The sequence below is a fragment of the Eurytemora carolleeae genome, unplaced genomic scaffold, assembly GCF_000591075.1.
Source record: "Eurytemora carolleeae unplaced genomic scaffold, Eaff_2.0 scaffold1219, whole genome shotgun sequence".
Lineage (NCBI taxonomy): Eukaryota > Metazoa > Arthropoda > Copepoda > Calanoida > Temoridae > Eurytemora > Eurytemora carolleeae.
Genome location: NW_019397114.1, coordinates 9,974 through 33,990, shown reverse-complemented (window position 1 = coordinate 33,990; position 24,017 = coordinate 9,974). Strand labels below are relative to the sequence as shown.

General features: G+C 33.5%; 1 protein-coding gene and 1 long non-coding RNA gene across 2 annotated transcripts; one reads left to right on the top strand and one right to left on the bottom strand.

Annotated features, from left to right (window-relative positions):
• Positions 1-1,078: 1,078 nt before the first annotated feature.
• On the bottom strand, positions 1,079-19,633 carry LOC111711986 (pyrroline-5-carboxylate reductase). The gene is made up of 9 exons (XM_023486488.1): positions 19,526-19,633; positions 18,368-18,465; positions 16,888-16,993; positions 16,383-16,520; positions 14,123-14,186; positions 9,566-9,668; positions 7,946-8,021; positions 7,374-7,420; positions 1,079-1,187 (listed from the first exon to the last, which is right to left on the bottom strand). Exons 1-9 carry the CDS (start codon positions 19,577-19,579, stop codon positions 1,079-1,081), a joined length of 795 nt encoding a protein of 264 aa, XP_023342256.1. The 5' UTR covers positions 19,580-19,633.
• LOC111711984 (uncharacterized) lies at positions 13,276-15,927 on the top strand. Its single transcript, XR_002767360.1, has 4 exons — positions 13,276-13,662; positions 13,731-13,825; positions 15,467-15,713; positions 15,798-15,927. It is a non-coding gene; the product is annotated as an uncharacterized LOC111711984 (long non-coding RNA).
• Positions 19,634-24,017: the final 4,384 nt, after the last annotated feature.

Below are 24,017 nucleotides of genomic sequence, written 5' to 3'. Positions count from 1 at the left end.
GAAATTATCCATTTTGATATTTCAACCTATAAATGTCGAATTCAATTCAATAGCCAGAAAACAATAGAATAGGAAGACGACATTATAGCAATTATAGCATTTGAGGTTGTTACAAAGCAAATATTTTCCTACACACTTGATAAATTACTAATAAAGTGAAATGGGTCTGTTTAAACTCCACAATTGCTGTGTCTCATGTTCATTAGACTATTTAGGAGGTATAATTTGAGCCTAAAAGTCGTCTTCCATTTCCTACTTTTAAACGACGTGAAATCCCTATAATATCGTGAGTAAACCCATCTAGCGGCCGAATAATCGTCAATTAAAGTTCAAAGTGAAAGTAAGAGTATGCAGACCTGGCTTTAACCCGGATATATCATGTTTTACACAACTATTGCAGGCGAAAACTCCACTTCTGAATCGCAAAATTCAAGTTTTGTGTAAAAAGTATCATGAAGGATAAGGGAAGATTGCCTTTTGATTCCCCCCCCTCCCCAAAAAAAGTCATTAAACATTCTTTCTGAAGTTTCATCCTGTGTAGATGATTTATAAAATAATCTAAAAAATATTTTCAAAGGTTGCTAAAATTTTCATTTTAATAAATCCGATATAATTTATTAGTATGATTCAAATAATCTTGGTTACAGTTAACTCTGAAGAAACGTTGTTTTCTTTTATAGACATTTTATTTCTTCCCAAGCTCCTCGTTCCGTTCAGCAGCCGCCTAGTATTAATTGATTACACTTTTCCCGGTAAATCCTTTTACCGATTCAGATCTTGCAAAGCTTGGACCCATTTGTGTACAAGTTAAAGGCATTTTTTGCTTAATTTACAGTTTCGTCATTTTTTTTCAATTTAAAAAATACAAAAAACTTGAAGGAACTGGGATTACTTCTAATTTGCCCTGGAAGACGACTACAATGGCGTAACTGGTAAAGCTGCAAATTCTACGTTACTTTGATATTTATTACAGTTACACCAGTTATGGTGACATGCATACAGACTTTTTCAAGTTTTTGCTTAATAAACAATATTATATTTATTTTATAAAAAGATAAATCAAATAAAATGGTATTTTTCAAATCAAAACCTTAAGCTTAGCAGGATGCTTCCCTTCCTTGGCTGCTTCAAGAACCATAGTAGCTGCTCCCCGCACCATAGCTGCTGAATGCTCCATGGCCAGGTCCCTGTAACAATCATTAAATTAACACAAACAATTATTAGTTATGAAATTATTTAAAAGCTTGGAAAATTATTTCAATCGGAGATTTTCGGGAAAATACATGATTTTTCGGAAAATACATAATTTTTTTGAAAATACATGATTTTTGGGAAAATACATGATTTTTGAGAAAATACATGATTTTTTGGGAAAATACATGATTTTTAGGAAAATACATGATTTCTGGGAAAATACATGATTTTGGGATAATACATGATTTTTGGGAAAATACATGATTTTTGGGAAAATCCACGATTTTTGAGAAAAAAATGATTTTTGGGAAAAAAATGATTTTTGGGAAAATGTATGATTTTTGGGAAAATACACGATTTTTGAGAAAATACATGATTTTTAGGAAGGTGTAATAAAGAACAAGTAGTGTTTTACAGAAGCGCAATTTATTTGCTCGATGGAAAATCTTAGAGATCATGAACTTATTTTCTATTTAAAAATATTTCAAAAAGAGACAAACCTTTGCAACTACTTAAAATACCATTATATATATAAAATTTCCCTCCTTTAAAGGTCAGGAGACTCCCCCCCCCCCCTCCTTAACTTATGGATATTTTATAATTAATTTGCAGTTTGAATTTTATCTTCTGTTTTGAATTCGACTGTTATTAGTAGTACTTTAAGAGATTACTCTCCTACTTTAAAATATTAATATTACACAACAAGTCTGTACTATTACTCAAAGATCTGAGACCACAAAATAGTCTAAATTTCATTTTGTTTTTTACCAAAGAATTTTCATTTTCATTTACATATTTCTAGGATAGTACGAGCAGGCGTTTAACAGGAATGGTGTTTAAACCTAAAAGATTTAAAAAATAAAATTTGATATATTTAAAATCTGTCATCATGATGATGTTTAAAATTAATCATATTAATTAGAAAAGCACGGTTTTTTGTAAACCTCTTCCCCTCCCGTTCACCGGCCCAAAGGAACAGTTATCGTAATTCGTTACGACTTTCCATGTCCGATTTACGACACCACAACTGTAGCTTTAGAAGCTTGAGTCTGATCAAGCGTGAAATATCAATACGTATCTCTTTCAAAATGGATTATTTTGAAGCATGGACTCCATGCAAAATTTAACAGTAATGAACAATTTTAGGTTTAAAGAAGGATGGCATATATAAATTTAGCTAGTCTGGGTGTCTGTCTGTTTGTTTGTTTGTTTGTACGTTTGTATCCAATAAACGCCAAAATGGCTGAACCGATAGGGCCAAAAGTTGTTAATACATTATACTTGAACCCAGGGAGATTGAAAGTTTATGGATGACATTATTGACATTGATTANATCTATTATTGTTTACAAATTCCGCCCAAAGAGAACTGGTTTCAATATGTACGCAGAGTATACAAGACCGCAATTGACTTTCCTTGCATTACAACCTTGATGAAGAGTAACTTAATTAAAATTACAACATCAGTCAACTTCAAGGCCACTGGTAGTCTGGTAACTTGAAAACCTACATGAATCATGACGATTAAATTGATGAGCTCAACTATGTAAGAGTTGATTACTATGATGAGGTTCTGGTTTATCTCAAGGATGGAGTTTTTGAACCTCCTCAACATCCATGTAAACAGGTTGCAAAGGAGGAGGAGGAGAAGGAACAAGAGGAAGAGCAAGGGACGTACTTTAAATTCTACAGTTGGAGAGTTTAAAACATATTCGGTAGTATTACTTGATTGGTTCATTTCCTCCCTGGAGCTGCGGTTAAACTATTTGAGCGCAGAGCAAAGATAAAAAACCTCGGATTATCTATTAAGTTCTCCAACCTTTCTCTCAGGTTATCTGATCTTTCTCTCAGGTTCTCCGACATTTCTCTTATATTCTCCGACTTTTCTCTCAGGTACTCCGGCATTTCTCTCAGGTATTCCGACATTTGACTTATGTTCTCCGACCTTTCTCTCAGGTTTTCTGACCTTCTTCTCAAGTATTCCGACATTTCTCTTATGTTCTCCGACCTTTAACTCAGGTTCTCTGACCTTTCTCTCAGATACTTCGACATTTCTCTCATGTTCTCCGACCTTTAACTCAGGTTCTCTGACCTTTCTCTCAGGTACTTCGACATTTCTCTCAGGTTCTCCGACATTTCTCTCAGGTACTCCGACATTTCTCTCATGTTATCCGACATTTCTCTCATGTTCTCCGACCTTTCTCTCAGGTACTCCGACATTTCACTCATGTTCTCCGACCTTTCTCTCAGGTACTCCGACATTTCTCTCATGTTCTCCGACATTTCTCGTAGGTTCTCCGACATTTCTCTCATGTTCTTCGACCTTTCTCTCAGGTACTCCGACATTTCTCTCATTTTCTCCGACCTTTTTCTCATGTTCTCCGACATTTCTCTTAGGTTCTCCGACATTTCTCTCATGTTCTTCGACCTTTATCTCAGGTTTCCCGACATTTCTTTCAGGTTCTCCGACCTTTCTCTCAGGTTGTTAACTTTTATTTCAGGTTCTGCGTCCTTTCTCTCAGGTACTCCACCATTTCTCTCATGTTCTCCTACCTTTCTCTCAGGTTCTCTGACCTTTCTCTCAGGTACTACTCCGACATTTTTTCTCAGGTTCTCCGACATTTCTCTCATTTTTTCCGACCTTTCTCTCAGGTTCTCTGACATTTCTCTCATGTTCTACGACATTTCTCTCATGTTTTCCGACATTTCTCTCAGGTTCTCTGACATTTCTCTCATGTTCTCCGACATTTCTCTCAGGTTCTAAACTTTTCTTTCAGGTTCTGTGACCTTTTTCTCAGGTACTCCGACATTTCTCTCATGCTCTCCTACCTTTATCTTAGGTTCTCCGGCCTGTCTCTCAGGTTCTCAACCTTTCTCTCAGGTTCTCCTACCTCTTTCTAAGGTTTTCCGAAATCTCTCCCAATTTCTCCGACCTTTCCCTCAGGTTCTCTGGCCTCTCTCTCGCAGGTTCTCCTATCTTTCTCCCAGATTCCCTGACCTTTTTATCAGGTTCTCCGACTTTCCTCTCAGGTTCTCCAACCTTTCACTCAAGTGGTCATTTTGGAGGTCATATTATGTCAATGGAGCACTCATACCGTTATGGCGAATCGTTTCTTACTATTTTTTGTCTATGTATGCTAAAGAAAATCCGCCGAATTTAGAGTAAAAAGTTCATAATTTTTTTTTGCCCCGACCACAGTTCTCTCCAAGTGATAGATCGTTTATCTATAAACTTTACACCGTACATTCAACTGGGAGAAGGAATACTAGATTTCTTAATATTCGAAGAGATTTTACGGTCAAATTCCCTCAATCCATAAGAATCTTTTCATTATAAATTTGTAAACCCTGTAATAATTATTTATCATTATTCATTTCGTTATTTTTTTTAGGAAATAAAGAGTTTTCTGCATTATCGATTTTGATTCGTGGATTATACCTTGTCTATCTGTTCATCGTCAGAATCTTGTTCCTTTGCGACAACAATGGGTTCTACTTCTAGTGGATAATATCTGACGGTGAACTTTTTAGGATTCAGTGCATTTTGCCAGAATATGTAAGGAGGCATATAAAAAGCCAACCAGTTAGCATTTTTTAAAAAGCAGTACACACCTCTGCCAGGGAAAAGAAAACAGTTTTTGTTATTTGTTGTTTAAAGAAAATAAATATTATAGTTGTCTAGTTTAGTTGCTGCATTAACTGAGTTGGTTCATGCACAGCTGTTAGCCATAGAAAAGTAATTTTTCAATTAACTTTCCCAGCTTTCTACCTCTTTCCATTCGTGATTTCCTATTTGAACCCTCTCCGCCAAGGTAACTCCTTAAAGTTTTAACATTTGCTATTGGTCTCTTGGCCGTATGTATTTATTGTGTAGCCATATAATTAGATATTATTAGCTCTCGTCAGAGCGCGGCGTGGCTACCATTGGACATTCAATAATAACATGTGATTCTGCTAGGTTGATATGGAGTCCAAATGTTTCGCAGTGTTGGCAATATTCAAATTTAAATTCATATCGGTTTTTGTACCGGTTGCCGAATTGAGCATTTCCTCCCCTGACTTGGCATAACATTTTACTTGCTTGTGAATCCTTAATGTGTTCTTGCATTTTAATACTCAATACAAATGCTACCGCTTTTAGTGTTATAGCAGCTTGCAAGTGGGATTTCTTTTAAAATTTTAAATTTAACCTACTTCAGACTGAATTTTCATCCATGATTTAGTTTTAAGAGGGTAGGATTTTTTTGTCTTTATAATATTAAAAAAAAAAGCTTGTTTGTTAAGGATACTATATCCTCTACAGTAGAGGAGGGAAGGATTTCTTCTCTGATCTCAATATTTTTCATTTTAATTTCTTTCTCTGGTTTTCAGTCAAACTCTCTTCAATGTCAATGTAAGTAAAGAGAGTGCTGAGAATATTTTACCCCCTAGTTTTTAGTTTCTACACTTTGCCAAATTTGAACAGAAAACTTAAGGAAAAAACGAACCAACTTAATGCACATTACTATCTCCATATTAGAAGTAGTAGAGAGGGGGGTTGCCGGTTGATATCATAATTCAAGTTCAGTTAATCTTCATGGCAGAAACAATCTCTAAAACTGACGAGGGTTAACCCAGACTGAAATATATTTTCAATAAATGTGGAACTAACATCTATTTTTTACTCTACAGAGGTTTGGTCCATTAACAATCACCATCACCAATTGAGAGTTACTTTAAAATATGAAATTGTTGTGATGGGTAAGTAAATCTATAGATGAAGGGTTTCTTCAAAATTACGTCTCAGACCTTTTTAATGAATTTATTCATTTGAGAAGATGAGGTATTATTTTCAAAATTTTTATGAGAGAAAAAACTAATGTATGCATTAGTTTGCCCAGGAAACCTTAATTTTTTAATTATCATTCTATCTCAAATATTAACATTCACTTGAAAAAAAACTAATTAATATAAAATAAAATATTTACATGAAACCTTGATGAATGTAAGTGGTGTCCATTAAACAGTTAGAACTGATTATTCTCAACCAAAGAAGGAATTTTTCATAATATTCCAAAATATTCTAACAGTTAGTGACATGTTAGTGAATGTAAAAGGCAGCGCCACCAGGGACTGGGTCTAAAAGCTTTCCCCCCCTTTCCCCCAACCAAAACAAATTTTAAAAATATTTAAAAGATCATTTCAAATGCTAATAATAACTAAAAACAATGACATTAATATAAAAGTTTTATGCGCAGAATTTAAGAACCGAAAAATAATGAATTAGTGGGGAAAAGTATCAAGAGGGTGAAAAGAAACACAATGCCCGTTGATATCTAATTTAAATTGTTTACCCAGAGCATGAAAACTCACTTCATTGAAAATATATACTCCTGTTTTATCCGAGAATAAGATATAAGACATATTAAGGCTGGCTCGTCAACGGTCAAAATATGTTTGAATTAAAATCGAACTCAAAGATGCAAAATTATATTTTCAATACAATAACAAAGAAGACGACAGCATCAAGAGAAGAAAAGAACACCTTCTAATAATGGTAGGTTTAGCCCATGTCTGATTCAAATAAAGGGTTATATATCAGTGCCTAGGAATAGGATCCATTTAATTTTGATTCGGATCCGGATCAATATATATCTCTTTCAAAATAGATTATTTTGAAGCATGGACTCAATACAAAATTTAACAGTAAAGAAAAATTTTAGGTTCAAAGAAGGACGACATCTTTATATAAATTTAGCTTGTCTGGGTGTTTGTTTGTTTGTTTGTCTGTTGGTTTGCATTCAATAAACGTCCAAACGGCTGAATAGATCGGGCCCAAATTTTGTGGGGACCTCACGTGACCCCAGGAAAGGTTTATGCAAAATCAAAATTTTAAAAATTTGTATATAAAGTTTTTTATTTGTGTAAATTTTTAAAATGCGCGAAAAAATATTATGAAATCCGCAAACTTTTTTTGTTTTTGTTTTATACTGTACAAAGAGAAGATGCTCACAGATAAAGCCACAATTAAAAGTTGAAATAGAAGATTGGCGCGAAGAGCCCTAAATGCCTATTAGTACTCAATATTTTTGAACAGAGAAAGGTTTCAAGAGTACAGTTGTGAACCAGACGTTCTCTTCTTTTTTATGAGAATGTAACTTTATTTACAAGGTCAGTTCATTTAATATGTTTAATTTTTACCTTGGTAGACCCATCATGACACCACCATCAGCTAAAGCCTCTATAACCTAGAAATAGGATTTTACTTAATTACTGGCTAAAGTGCCTGGCGTTGCCCGTGGAAAAAGTCAATTTGTTTTCAGTCTATTTTACTCAACGGGCACCCATGTGTTCCCTAAAAAGAATTCAGCTCATTCGGTCCAGCTGTGTGGCTAGCTTTAGCTAACATATATACAAATATATGAGCGAAGAGAATTTTCATATAGATAATCTGTACTTTCCAGTAGTTTTAAGGATCCTGTTAATTTTCACGATGATTCAAATTCTAATAAAATATTCTTTTTTTATTCACAATATTGTTATTATTTTCACTTGATATTGTTATTGTGTTGATTTGATAAATGAATTTAAGAAATTAGCCATCATTCCGTGGAAATAGGATTTTACGTACACATTATGATCTGCACTTCCCACTAGTTCTTAGGATCCTTTTAATTTTGAAATTGATCAGATTAAGATTTTAAGGAACCGTTGTGAATCCGGTATTCCCATCTTTGCCCGGAGGGTCACTTAAAGTTTTGCTCCCACTTCACCTGGTAAATGTAAGCTGGTCCAGACCCTGCCATGGCAGCAAACGCATTCTGAAGTCTCTCAGGAATCTCGACAGCTCTAAAACGAACAAAATTCATTTAATTATTTAGTTGTAACATCAAAGTCAAGGGATCAAGGGGAAAAATAGATGTTTCGCGCAGAACTGAAGGGGTTTCAACAACTAGATGTTTGTTGGAGGACTGGAGGGGTTTCAACAACTATATGTTTGGAGGAGGACTGGAGGGGTTTCAACAACTAGATGTTTGCGCGCAGAACTGGAGGGGTTTCAACAACTAGATGTTTGGCGGAGGACTGGAGGGGTTTCAACAACTAGATGTTTGTTGGAGGACTGGAGGGGTTTCAACAACTAGATGTTTGTTGGAGGACTGGAGGGGTTTCAACAACTAGATGTTTGTTGGAGGACTGGAGGGGTTTCAACAAATAGAAGTTTGGAAGAGGACTGGAGGGGTTTCAACAAATAGATGTTTGGTGGAGGACTGGAGGGGTTTCAACAACTAGATGTTTGGTGGAGGACTGGATGGGTTTATTTCTTAAAAAAAACTTTTTAATTAAAAATTACTATTGTGCAATGTGGTAATGTAGTTTGTGTAGCTTCTTTTATTATGTAGTTTGTGCAGCTTCTTGTATTATGTAGTTTGTGCAGCTTCATGTATTATGTAGAAGTTTAAGATCATATTTGTTTATTTGCTTAATGGAACCAAATAAACCGAATAAAGGACAGTTGAGAAAATGAAGGACGAGTATAAAATAACTGTTCAATTATTTTCTGCACTAGAAATAGTACTTTACCCTAGTCTAATAGAGGGTCTTTAGGATTTGTGAATAGTGGCGTTTATCGATATCACTTTTTTTATAAAGCATTAAGGTAAAATTAGCTGAAAGGGCCAGTCATATTATACTTTTTTTATTTACCATTTTTTACTATGCACGTTTTTTCACCTTTTCTCTTTCTAAGTTTTGAAGATAAAAACCTAAAAACTTCTACATTAAATATTGTTAAAAGCTTGTTATACAGTTTCTGATATGCTGATACTTTTCTAGATTAAGCTAAAAATGGTCAAAAAGGAAAAAAATAAAACGGTAAAATGGCGAGACAATTTTGAAAGAAAGCACATTTGGGATTTTTTCTGGAAAAACTTTTAAAATTAAATAAATATTAGAAATATACCTCTCAATTAGTTCAAGCTTCCAGCACACAAACTACAGGACAAGAGACTTAAACTACATTTTAGTAAGATAAAACAGATTCTAAAAGTTAAAATCGAAATTATGTGCTGCAGCAATACAGAAAAATACGTAGAATTACGCTTCAGTAGTTTTTAATATTCAAGACAAATTTAATTTGATGTTTAATCAAAACTTTGTGTTAAGGTTGTTAATCGTTTTTGAAAACGATTGTTAAACTATCGTTTTTTGTTTCGTTTTTCAATCGTGTTCAAAAACGATCGTTTCGTTTTTGAAAAAAACGATCGTTTTTAAAAACGACCCACTTGTTTTTAACTTTTAGAAAACGTTCGTTTTATAAAAACGATCGCTGTTAAACCCCAACCTTGAGGCTTATGATATCAAGAAACCTTCATAAAATAAGGATAAATCGCTACCTCGGATTCATCCTGCTGACGCTAGAACGGAACCTTTCTGCTGTGATCGTCCGACTCCTCTTATACCATATATCTCTGTAAGATCCAGCAATCGTCGTTCGTTCTAAATTGTAAATACATTATCATACTAAAAAGGATAGATTTATATCAAAAAGAAAATATTACTAAAATCACATAAATACAACTATTACTAATACTAAACTGCTAAAGAATACTAAAACCCGCTCGTCCTCGGCTCGACTCCATTTTCTCCATATGAAGGTTTGTATAAATATCGGTCCGAAGACTTAGTTAAAATTCTAAAAGCCTTGGTTACCTCAAATTGCGTCACAACTCATCTAAAAACCTTGACGAACAAATCCTCACTCGTCGCCGTATATCTAGATCATCCTTCTGAAACTATTGACTACTTAAAACCCTTTTTAATTCGAGAAAACAATAATATTTAACTTTCCACTACCGCGCGCTAAATTGAACTCAGGGGGAGTTTCTCTGCCTAGCGGTAACCAGAACTCAACTCTCGCTCCGGTATTGCGCATATTTTAAGTCGTCTTCACACAAAGAGCAATCAATCAAGATCTATGAGTAAACTTGGCCTTTTTTCCCTTTGCTTATAACCCGTCGACTTTGTACAACACATCGTCTGACGGTTCCGGTCTCCGCTTTTGTCTTTTATTCAATCATAAACCTTACTCCATTATTCATCAAGTAAACCCTCCCCCTTCCGCGGTGCTCATACTCAAGCCCGGAGTCATTTCAATACTTTCGACATTATTTCTTCACCTTCAACTTTTATTCTTCTATACAATTGATACAAAACAATCCTCTATTAGGTATATTTCTCATCTCGACCCGGGTTCCATAATATTACTCCGGGTCCTGATAAAGTAGGCTGGGTTTTCCCCTTTTTAAACCAGAGAGAATACTCAGAACTCAAAACCCACAAAACAATCGCTTTTGAAACAACGATCGTTTTTGAAAAAAAAATTTAATGACAATTATGTCAATAATAATTAATGAATGGACGTCGTTAACGATCCTTAACGAAGGGTTGCCGTTAAAGAGCGTTAACGAAACGACGAACATTATAAAAACGGTCGTTTTTGGAATAACGATTTTGAAAAAAAATACATGCAACTCTTTTGAATGTCGCCTTGAAAGTTAAAAAGTTGAGGGGGAGCTAAAACTTCTTGATATTTTCTTTAAAACTACTCAACGATAAGTACAGATGCCCTTCAGGTCGGTTTCCTCTCTTCGTTAACGATCGTTAATGAAGGGTCGTTGTTAAACATCGTTAACGAAGCATCGTCATTAACGATCGTTAACGAAACGACGATTTTTATACAAACGATCGTTTTGAAAAACGACCATTTTTAAAAAACTAATTTTTTGAAAAAACGATGGTTTCGTTTTCGATTTTTCATCGTCGTTTTTATAACGAAACGATCGTTTTTCAAAAAACTGTAAACGTTTACATCCCTAGTTAATATGAGATTTGAAAAACTTGATTTTCAAATTACCCTTTCAAAGTGTTTCTTTTTATTATTTTTAAAATTTCTAAAATATCATTTTCATGATTAAATGTTATTTTTTATTATTTTTAAAATTTCTAATTTTAAAATATCATTTTCATGATTAAAATTTCAAATTAGTTTGACTAATTTGTCTAAATCTTGGAAAACTTGATTCATGATTTGAACGAGCAATTGTTGACCTTTAAAACACTCAAAAATTTTACTGAAAAATATTTATAGCTAATCTTTAAATATTTAGAGAAACTTTTCATGTTTTTTTAAATCTTAAAAATTCAAATCTATTTTTTCAATTCATTTTATTTTGCCATTTCTCCGGTGTCATGACTGGAGCGATCTGCTACCTGGAGCGGACTCGGGTTCTACGTGGCTAAAGCTACGCGGCAAAGCGCAAGCTTCTTCAAATATAAACAAACACTTTGTATTTATGGATCAGATTTGGTTCAATCCTAATATCGGATTTTTTGGTCCCCTTGAATAAAAGGTGTCTCCGAAAAAAGTGTGTTTATAGGCTTTTAGCCTACAAAACATCATTGTTTTGTGTTAAAAAGTACTTCTTGTAGGTATAATACCCATACAGGAGGGAGGGGGGAGGGTCGTGGATGAAACGTCCAGGGGGCGGAAACTTCATATGTGTGTGCCTGTACCAAAAGAGTGTGTGTAAAGTTTACCAAACCGAAGGTGTGTACTGTAGGTATATACAGTACATACGAATCTTGGTATTTGTACAGTCATGGAGAGTACATTTGTTTATTGTTAACTGTTTACTTAAAAATAAGTTTAATATACATGTATTATATTATTTATATATTTAAGTCAACACTAAATGCCAAATTTTCATGCAAAGAATATAATTTGATTAAAGTTTACAATAAACTAGTCGTTATTCAAGCTTAATTTTAATTGACAACATTGTTCTGCAATTTCCTTGACTGTAGTCAAGTTGTGTGTCTGTACCAAAAGAGTGTGTGTAAAGTTTACCGAACTTGTCTGCAAAGCAGTGTGACTGGTTTTTTCATGTCAGGCTCGCGCCATTTCAATAAATAGGTCACTCCAACACTCCCTTCTCTAAACTTAACATATAAATAGATCACTCCTACACTCTTTTCACTAACATCAACATATAAATAGGTCACTCTGACATTCCCTTCACAAACTTCAACATATAAATAGATCACTACAACAGTTTCTTCTCTAAACTTAACATATAAATAGGTCACTCCAATACTTCCTTCTCTAAACTTAACAAATAAATAAGTCATTTTGACACTCCCTTCTCTAAACTACACATAAAAATAGGTCACTTTGACACCCCCTTATCTAAACTAGACATATAAATAGGTCACTCCTTCACTCCCTTCACTATTCTAAAAATATAATTAGGCTGACATTTGACTGAACGATTATTTATGCCTTACAGCAATCTTCATTCTTCAGTAGTAAATCTTTTTCAACTAAAAGTTAGTTTTACAGTTCAGTTAGCAGATTAAAAAAAAAGTTGCATCACAAATGTTTCCTTGTTATCATAAAAATAAATAAATCACAAATAGGCAATGTAAAAACTCTCATATCCAAATAATGGTTATACATTTACAGATAACTTTCACTTCACTGATTTAGAAAATTATTATATGAAGATGTGTGGACATTTTTATGTATCAATATGATTGCTGAAAAGTAAGTAAGTTATTTTAGGGAGATTGTGAGGAGGAAGCAGTCCAATTTTAATAGATTTTACTCTAGGAATATAGAAATCGATTTGCGTTTTTTATATTTTTTGACAATTTGAAATCTTTTTTAATTTTAATTTATAATTCCTAATTTTCTTGAAGGGGAGTATGTGCAAAGCCCAAAAAGCTTACGCTGTGTGACAAATTCTAGGTAACCCCATCAATAGACAAATAGCTTTCTTTTGCACTGATTCTATCTTATCAATATTTTTGTTAGAAGTTAGCATTACAAATGTTGAACTAAACTCTACATGAGAGTGAATTAAGGAGTAATAAAGCAATTTCATGGTTTTAAAGCTTAAGAAGTTTTTAATTTTTCATAACATAAAGTGAAAAAGTTAATTACCTGTATATCTTATTAAATTAGTCATTAAAGTTTAATTTAGTATCCAGTCATATTCCCAAGAAGCTAACTGAATCTGTTTCCTTTATGCGTTTAATTTTTTGTGTAGTTTTGTAAAATCTAAACTATAATTTTAGGACAAATTACAGAAGACTGTGATCAACTCAAGAACTATATATGCAGGATGATTAAATAATCGAGAACATTCCCTTCAGCCTGTCAATCTATTAGTTATATCAATATTTTAAAAATGTAATTTTTATCTGTATTTAAAACTGAGATAACATGTAAACCAGATTTTAATCAAGTTTTTAAAGAAAACTAATATTTTCACATTTTTTATGTATAAACCTTGTAAACAACTATTTAATCCCAAGCTTTCACTCACAATATAAAGATCGTCATGTTGCAGATGATCATGGGAGATCAAGATCATTAAGACTCCCTAATCCTATCTCAAGAAGTGATCCTGTTATCCGAATAACATTCTAGGTACATATTAGTTATCAAAACTTCAAGCAGAGATCAAATTAAGGACTAGTTCATTAATTGTGTTGCAGTTGTTTGATCCAGTTGATCATCAAGAGTTGATCAGTATAACCCAGAGTTCTTGAGGCTCCAAAAGAGGCTCGGGTAGTCTCACAAGCACAAGCAGGTTAATAAACAGAACTTATCGAAATGTATTCATATATGGAGAAGATAATTGACGTTGAAACGTGATTTCAACTGATTGATCTTTAAATGTGAAACTTGACTGATACGAAAAATCTTTACCAGAGATGCCTATCTACAGTTTGATAAACAACTTTATCCTACATCTTATATTTACCCATCTACACTCCCTAGGCCAGTTTTTTAAAAAAGATCTTAAGGTGATCTAGAGGGATCTACAGCACACAGCTAGTCTGGAAAACNCAGGTAGACTGAGATTGTACAGGATAAATAGCAGCACTGAGATCCTTCAAGGTGACCCCAGCCATGATGGAAACCCACAATCTATCGTTGAAGCTCTTTCCCTGATATGGACAAATTTAATCCTAAAAATCACTTTTTTCGCCAAATTTTAAAAACCCAAAACCCTTATAAAAATATTTTTGCTGCTCCAGCTCCCCACACAGAGCACCCCATATCATATAAAATCATTTCCTAGCTTTATAAATACCAAAATAAACACATAATACTCGAAAAACCTAGCATTTTCTGCAAGACGATTTTTATATTAGCCTTTACTTAATTTTTCAAAATATTTCATCCATCTTAAATTTTCCGAAAATCGAAATTTACACCCTTTAACGATCTGATATGATGTGGGACACCCTGTACAGTGTACAGTGTCCATAACATATGAAAAAAAAGTTTATTTGATTGGGACACCCTGTTAAAACTCTGTAAATTACAAAATATACCTTGAAGGGTTCCAGTACTGTTGTGTACAAATGAGGCTTGACAGAAACCATAACAACTGTACTGTTTTCAACACACTGAAGGTTGTTGGTACTGAAGTGTACACCTCTTAATAGAACGTTAAGATTAGAAAGATATAGTAGAGCAGAGGGAAGAAAGAAGTAGGATTTTCAGGAAACAAAATATTTCGCGAAAATATGCAAAATTTCATTAAATTTTTCTTTTATATTTTAAAAACCTTTTCGCAAAATTTTGCATTATTTCACAAACATTTATTTTAAGAAAGTAAAAGCAAAAACAATGCGTTATTTCAGATGAAAATAAAAAATATGCGTAAGGAGGTGGTAGCTGTTTGTGCTGTACACTGTTTGAATTGTTATTTTCCTTAACTGTAGTCTTACATTAGCTAAAAATTTTCATTGAGTTACAATTACAAATAATATACCAGGGGTGAGAAATAACTATTTTCATTTTTATTGTACTATGTTTGTACTTCACAGTGTAACTCTGCCAAAAAAAAGAAAATAGAAAGAAGCATTGAGACTTGCTTACATGTTCTTCAACTGATATTAAAGTTGTCGCAATAAATAATTTTTTTTTGACATAAAACATACATATAATTTTGATGAAATAGCTTCTGAAAAAACGTTCTCAGCTTCCTCTTTTTTTTGTATTCAAAATCCACTGTCAATGTTTCTGGGATGTAAGATCTACATAATTTATTGATTTACGGGCTATGTTGAAGTTAGGACAGTTTATTAAAAAGTTATTTTTGAAATATAAGTGATAACAAAGGGAAATTCTTTATTGATTGAAATCAAAATATTTTGTGGAATGTTTGTAGAATTTTACAGATATTTTTAACATTGGAGTAACAATAAATTCTATGTAGGCTGAAAGAATTTGACCACAACTATATGCTTCTTCAAAAACTACTACTGTACTCTTGAGGGATTGTACCTAGATCAATTCCTGAAGGTGAATATTACTCCTGAGATTTCATTATTTATTCTTTGAAGAATTAGATCGTTCTAGACCTGACTTTAAACTAATCCTGGAAAATACTTATCTACATGCATTTATCCTACTGAATCAAAGAAGAATTACAGTCAGCAGTGTTCACATGACACACTTAAAAGGTTATTATCTAATAATCCTGATTTATATCAACTCTGTAATATCCATAATGAAAACTAGTTGCTTATAGTCTTTTCCATTTGCAGGAGAATTAAACTGTATACACGGAGAACGGAGAACTATATATTGGAGAACTTGAACCTGATAAACCCCAACAGAAGATATTTGGTTCAGCGTGAGAGAAACCCAAACCGCCATCAAATGTAAGATTTTATTAGAAAGCTTGGGACACCATTGTATTTCGTAAAATATTCTCATGTTCCTTTTGAAACAGATGTTTTAAGCTTTTATAAAGTTCTCATTTAGTCTTTGAAATCCTTTATCTGGTCGTAACATTTCACCAGAAATCACATTTTGAAATATTGGATATTAATGTATTCTGTCAACTAACTTTATCTGGTCACAACATTTTTCCATTCATCACATTTTATAAATATATAATACTAAAAATTGTTATATTTCAGCTTCACAGCTTTGTTGATGATGAAGGAATAAAATAAAACTATAGTCTAGACTTGATTATTTCTGTTTACAGGGTGGTGTATACACATTGGTTAAATAGACTTCTATTGTTCCGAAGTTGAAAATTAAACTGAAAGCTTAAAAGTGCACAAGTTTCTCCTAGTTTAAAGAAAACATCAAGACAGTGAATAAGATAATAATAATTTTACCTTCATGGGGGTATTCGGGATAGTTCTGACTATTCTGCAGGTAGACTGAGATTGTACAGGATAAATAGCAGCACTGAGATCCTTCAAGGTGACCCCAGCCATGATGGAAACCCACAATCTATCGTTGAAGCTCTTTCCCTGATATGGACAAATTTAATCCTAAAAATCACTTTTTTCGCCAAATTTAAAAAACCCAAAACTCTTATAAAAATATTTTTGCTGCTCTAGCTCCCCACACAGAGCATCCCATATCATATTAAATCATTTCCAAGTTTTATAAATACCAAAATAAACACATAATACTCGAAAAAACTAGCATTTTCTGCAAGACGATTTTTATATTAGCCTTTATTTAATTTTTCAAAATAATTCATCCATCTTAAATTCTCCGAAAATCGTAATTTAGACCCTTTGACGATCTATACAGTGTAAAGTGTACAGAAAATCTGAAAAAAATATATTTTATTGGGACACCCTGTTGAAAACTGTAAATTACAAAATATACCTTAAAGGGTTCCAGTACTGTTGTGTACAAATGAGGCTTGACAGAAACCATAACAACTGTACTGTTTTCAACACACTGAAGGTTGTTGGTACTGAAGTTCACACCTCTTAATAGAACTTCAAGATTAGAAAGATATAGTAGAGCAGAGGGGAGAGAGACGTAGGAGTTCAGCGAACAAAATCTTTCGCGAAAATATGCGAAATTTCATGAAAATTTTCTTTGTATTTTAAAAACCTTTTCGCAAAATTTTGCATTATTTCACAAACATTTATTTTAAGAAAGTATAAGAGAAAACAATGCGTAATTTCAGATGAAAAAAAAATATGCGTAAGGAGGTGGCAGCTTTTTGTGCTGTACACTGTTTGTAATTGTTATTTTTTCCTTAACTGTTCTAAAACTTTTCATTTGAGGTTTAACTACAAATAATATACCAGGGGTGTCAAATAAATATTTTTAGTTTTTTGTTGTGGGCCAAAATCTTTACTTCAGAATTGTTAAAATTAATAAATGCTTGATTTTACAATTAAGATGCATTTCATCTATTTATTTTTGAAAAAAAAGAATTCATGCGATTGGATAAGGAAATTGACGTTTTTAGTTACATAAAAAGTTGTCTGGCAAAAGTGTTAATCTGCCAGAGTTGCGCTGACCGCTATAATCTCATTTTTGATTTAAAATTGTACTATGTTTGTTCTTCACAGTGTAACTCTGCCAAAAAAAAAATAGAAAGAAGCACGAAGACTTCAAACAAAGTGCTTACATGTACTTAAACTGATATTAAAGTCGTCGCAATAAAGAACTTCTTTTTGATATAAAACATACATATAATTTTGATGAAATAGCTTCTGAAAAAACGTTTTCAACTTCCTCTTTTTTTGTATTCAAAATCCACTGTACAACGAATCCCTGTCAATGTTTCTGGGATGTAAGATTTACATGATATATTGTTTTAATGGCTATGTTGAAGGGAGGACAGTTTATCAAAAAGTTATTATTATTTTTGAAATATAAGTGATAACAAAGGGAAATTCTTTATTGATTGAAATCAAAATATTTTGTGGAATGTTTGTAGAATTTTACAGATATTTTTAAACATCTTACTTTTCAACAATAGTGTGTTAATTTTAAAAATGTTAAGTTTCTTTGCCCCTTTAAAATATTTCTGTATACTAACTCTGCCATTAAGTATAAATACATTCTAGGAAAGTAATTAGCGGAACAATACCCATGTCCAGAGACCAACCACCTCTTTTTGAGAAAAAAAGCGAAATTTTCTCAAGACAAAACTGGAAAATTTTGTTTTAAAGATTGGAATGCGAAATTTTCGCGAAATGATTTCCACATTTTGCTGGACACCTTAGAGAGAAGTAAGTTAAAGCATGAGGATGAGGAGGAGAAGGGGGTGATAGAGAGGTGGGGCGAGGTTCAATTTAGCGAAAAGGTTGATAAGTGTAAATACGATGAATTAAACTGCACTAACCTCTCCTCCCACCAACCTCTAGTTCTATCTGTCAGTGCACTAACAGAAATATTAGAGGCAGGCACAGTCCCGCTTTCTATAAGGCCTTCCGCTATTGCCTGAAATATTATCTAAAATTAACTCAGACTTGTAAATGTTTAATCTATTTTGCAAGAAAAAAAAAACAAAGGATTAAATGGCCCCCAAAGATATTACATCAGTATATAGATATGTGACATAATTGTCGATCATCTCTTATCAGAATAAAATTTTTTTGAGCGTCGAGCTTAATTTTTTATAAAAAAAACTGTTCAAATGTAGTACGATTTAGAAAAACTATCCGCAATCACTGCAGTAAGTTTCGGGCATTCATCTTTTTTTTCTCGCTTTTAGTGTGGTTATGTTCATCCAGTGTAGGGCAGAAATTTGTATTTGACAATTTGGAGGATAAGTAACCACCTAAAACTCTAAAATCTTAATTCTTTCGTGCGATAATATGTAAATTTCAAATAAAATGATTTTAGATCTATGAGACTGAAACACTTCGGTTAATCCTTCAGAATGATTTCTGGACCCCCACCCTTTCAATTGTGTACACTGTAAATATTATTTTTAATAAAAATATAGTTTTGTATTATTTCAGGGTTAGGTTGGGTAAAGGTAGTTTCTGGGCCGAGCGCTGTGACAAGTACAGACTAGGGGATCAAGCGCTAGGGCAAGAAAAGGCAAGGGATCGATTTTAACTACTTTCAAATAAAAAAACACAGCTTGCATATTATAAGAAAACATAAAATTCAAATATAGGCTCCTGTGATATCTGGTTACTGAGTTATAGCCTCCTGACCTCGCATGCTTTAAAATTGAATGTAACTTTTTTGTTAATTAAGATATCAGGCTAATTGTTACGCTATTTTCTACTTCAGATTTAATTATTATTAAATTATAATATGCTATAGCTGTGCGCACATTTTAAAGAAAATCCATGACACCAAAAACTGGCTGGGTTCATAAGAATGACCCGGGATACATTTTGCCCAGCGTGCTTTTACTTTGCTATATTTTCAAATAATTATACTAAAATAATTGGGAATATGGCTATCTGCTAAATTTGGTAATCAGCTTACAAGATGTAATTGTGTGGATTATATGCATTGTGCATTAAAATAATTTATATTGTACCTGCGCCATTGCACCTCCACCTACGAATCCTACTTTCTCGCTAATTTTACCCATTTCTGGAATAAAATTGTAATCAAAAGTGAAAAATTATCTGAAATTCATAACGTTGAAGGATTTTATTTTAATCAAACTCAAAGCTGATCCCTTCCCAGTTCTCTTAAAAATCACACATTCTAAAGACAAAAAAAAACGTTCTCTAGGAAATCAGTGGCGTACGAGGGGGCGCCCCCCCTGAAAGGCTGAAGGGGGGCTTTTTTGATATTACATCTGCTTGGATTTCCTTCCTCATGCCAGGCAATATACATTCTACAATCTGCATTGCATTGTACTCACCCAGTCCCAAACTAAAAGATTAAGAAACGAAATAAATTATTTGACCTTAAGTTTCTCAATTATGTAATTACTTGAGTCATTTGCGCTGTTTTGTTATGGTGTAGGTGTACTCTGTAGCCTGGCCTGTTTCTTGGTACTGATGTGAGTTCTTCAGATGATGTTTCTTGACTGAATGTTGCATTATGTCTTGTCACTTTATATACAGCTATTCGGTCGCAGAGAGAAGAGTTCCAACTTTGGATAAGTGTCTGGTTACAGTGTAGCCTAGAGTTTCGGAAGCAGTTCCGACCTCGAAGAAAGTTTCGACCCTGTAAAAGGTTCCTGTTTCTTGAAAAGTTCCTGTCTCTGGAAAAGTTCCAGTCTCTGAAAAAGTTCCGGTCTCTGAAAAGGTTCCGGTCTCTGAAAAAGTACCGGTCTCTGAAAAAGTTCCGGACTCTAAAAAAGTTCCGGACTTTGAAAAAGAAACTTACTAAATAGAGTAATTGCGCATTTACAACTGTACAGTGGGTGAGGAGGGGGGGGGAGTGTTATGTCATGGTTGACAATGCATTTGTAGATTTTTGTTTGAATAAATAGACTGTTTGAGTATTTTAGGATAAATATAGAATAAAATTCAAAATTGTATTGGCATAGGAGAAGAAATTTCAATGGACTACTGTTAATACTAAATTTACTATAAAAAGGTAGAAAGGTAGGATCACTTTCACTAAAGTGTTTGCTTCTGCATGTTGTTGTAGTACTATGTTTCTTCTTTGTGCTTCTGTTTATGTTTCTTGATATTGATGTGAGTTCTTCTGATGATGTTTCTTGACTGAATGTTGCATTGTATCTTGTCACTTTATATACAGCTGTTCGGTTGCAGTGGGGAGAGTTCCAACTTTGGATAAGTGTCTGGTTACAGTGAAGCCTAGAGTTTCGGAAACAGTTCCGGCCTCGGGAAAAGTTGCGTCCCTGTAAAGGGTTATAATGATAATGAATATCACTTTCACTAAAGTATTTCTTGCGGCATTCTGCTGTACAGGAATTTTCTTTTATGCTTCTATCTTTGTTTCTTAATTCTTCTAAAAGACCTTTTGTGGTTATTTCTTGACTGAGCAAACTATCGAGTCTTGTCTCTTTATATATGTTTTCTAATTCGCAGGAAGTTTGGGAGATGTTTCGAGTTCGGTTATAATTCCTGACTTTGGTAAAGTTTTCTTCACTGAAGATATTCCGAGCTCTAAAATATATCCGATCTCGGGTTGAGTTCCGATCTCGGGTTGAGTTCCGATCTCGGGTTGAGTTCCGATCTCGGGTTGAGTTCCGATCTCGGGTTGAGTTCCGATCTCGGGTAGAGTTCCGATCTCGGGTAAAGCTCCAGTCTTGGGAAGAGTTCCGAGCGCTGGTAAAGTTCCGANCCCTTAATTTTTATTGACAAAAGGAATTTAACATTTTGACAATGTTATAGAGTTTTTATTTCACGAAATTTACACCCTGTTGAGAGATAGATAGATACACAGAGCTTTCTCATTGTGTAGAACAGAGAATAATTTGCGGCAACGAACATATATTACTCTATCAGTATGACGCGGCCTTCTGGATATTTCGTTCAAGCCGTAACGTCAAAATACACATATTATACTCTAAAAACCTATTTTTTTGGATGCAAATTCCTCATGCTAGCTATATTCCTTTTTTTTAATGAAACGTTAGTGTAAGATATTCTTATTAGTCCCGGAAATCGCGATTTAAAGCTGTAACGCTCAGTCAATTTCAATTAAGATCTTACTAATCTTCATAAAAAATGCGGCCTTCATGAAAAATGTGGACGCGCAGAGGAACCCCATCAAGTACACCGCAGTGGAGAAGAGAGCCATTAAAAATCAACATCAAGAACTTAATCATCATTTTTTTACTTATATCCTGTTTTTTTTGTCTAGAGTTACTTACCTCATCCTTAATTCTGTTTTGTCTAGCTACTTAGCATATCCTTTGAATACATTGCCGGCATTTTGATAATTCAAGTTCGTCCATCGTCAAATTCGACAAATTCGTCTAAAAATTGTCAACTATTCACACTCAAAAAGTCGCTATACACTGTCATTTTTCGACTTAAAGACCTTATTTTTATGTTATTGTCTAGCTAACTACCGTATATTTTGAAATCAGTGCCGGCATTTGCAAATTTCAAGTTTGTCCATCGTCCAATTCGACGAATTCTTCTGAACATTTTCATCTATAAACTCACAAAAGTCGATTTACGCTGTATTTTCGACATAGAGACCTTATTTTTATGTTTTTGTCTATCTAGTTACTGAATCCTTTGAAATCAGTGCCGGAATTTGCAAATTTCAAGTTCGTCCATCGTCCAGTTTGACGAATTCGTCTGAACATTTTCATCTTTAAACTCACAAAAGTCGATTTACGCTGTAAGTTGTCATTTTTCGACTTATAGAGTATAGACCTTATTTTTATTTTTTTTGTCTAGCTAACTACCGTATCTTTTGAAATCAGTGCCGGCATTTGCAAATTTCAAGTTCGTCCATCGTCAAATTTGACGAATTCTTCTGAACATTTTTGTCGATTCACACTCAAAAGATGGTATACGCTGTAAGTTGTCATTTTTCGACTTAGAGACTTAATTTTTTATTTTTTATTTTTTTTTGTCTAGGTATTTGCCGTATTCTTTGAAATTAGTGCCGACATGTGCAAATTTCAAGTTCGTCCATCGTCCAGTTTGACGAATTCGTCTGAATATTTTCATTCATAATTTGACAAAAGTCGCTATACGCTGTAAATTGTCATTTTTCGACTTAAGAGACTTAATTTTTCTGTATTTGTCTAGCTACTTACAGTATCCTTTGAATACAGCGCCGGCATTTTGAGATTTCAAGTTCGTCCATCGTCAAATTCGACGAATTCTTCAGAACATTTTATCTATTCACACTCAAAAGTTGGTACATGCTGTAAATTGTCATTTTTCGATTTAGAGACTAAATTTTCCAGTTTTTGTCTAGCTAATTACCATATCCTTTGAATACAGGCCAGGCATTTTGAGATTTAAAGGTCGTCCATTTTCAAAATCGAAAAAAAATAAGTTTACAAAGTATATAAAATTCAGGATATATGTAAAAAAAATAGATGATGAAGTTCTTGATATGTTGATTTTCTATGGCTCACTTCTCCACTGCGGTGTTCTTGATGGGGTTCTTCTGCGTGTCCACATCCACATAGATAAGTAGGATATCTCTGAAAACCATTTTTCCCGAGAATTTGGATTTTTCAAAATAAAGGTGCTCAAAATCGTTCGACCAGAAAAGAATACCAGACAGTTTTGATTTAAATCAAATTTTGAGAAAATGGCGAAATTGACTGGCCTTAAAATTCAATGTTCATGCTCAATATCGGAAAATTAACTAAGATTCACCGGTATAGTTTTCTATTGTGTGCTTTTTGGACTCCTTCCTCCTTGTTTTTACAGTACATGCATCTCATATATGTAACAGTTGAATTCGAGGTCATGTACATTAAAAAAATTTGATGGGAGTGGANAGTGTGACTTATGGTAAGCGTAACTTATGGCAAGTGTTACTTATGGCAAAGATATTATGGCAAGTGTAATTATGGCAAAGATATTATGGCAAATGAAACTGAGCCAGGACAATCTTGTTTTTTTGTAAAAAGAAAATGTCTGAAGAACGAAGCAACATCAAACCTAATGATTATTAATCTTTTTTTTTCAGACATATGCGTTGATAGAGCAAAACTACTAAAGCAATTGCATTTTATGAAGAAAAATTGAGGTGAGTTTGTAATTTTCCAAGAATAATCGGAAATCTCAAAAACTTTTAAAATCTTAGTTTCTTGATCCGCTNCGAAAACAAAAAGAAATATATTTAAAATTGTTTCGACCTCTTCTTTGGTGTTTTTTTTTAAACCTTCTCAAAGAACTGACCTTGAAAACCCAATACCTTTACTTAAAAGCCATTTTTAGTGACCAGAGGTGAATTCAGGAATGTTAGGTACTTTCCCTAGCGGCAACTCCCCAAGGGTATTTGTAGTAAATGCCCTATTCCATAAAGGTTTCTCAAACACGTATCTATCCAAGTATAACTCAGATTCTCTTGACTATCATTTCAACACACTGCTACTATTCAGTAAACATTCAACGCCACTACCA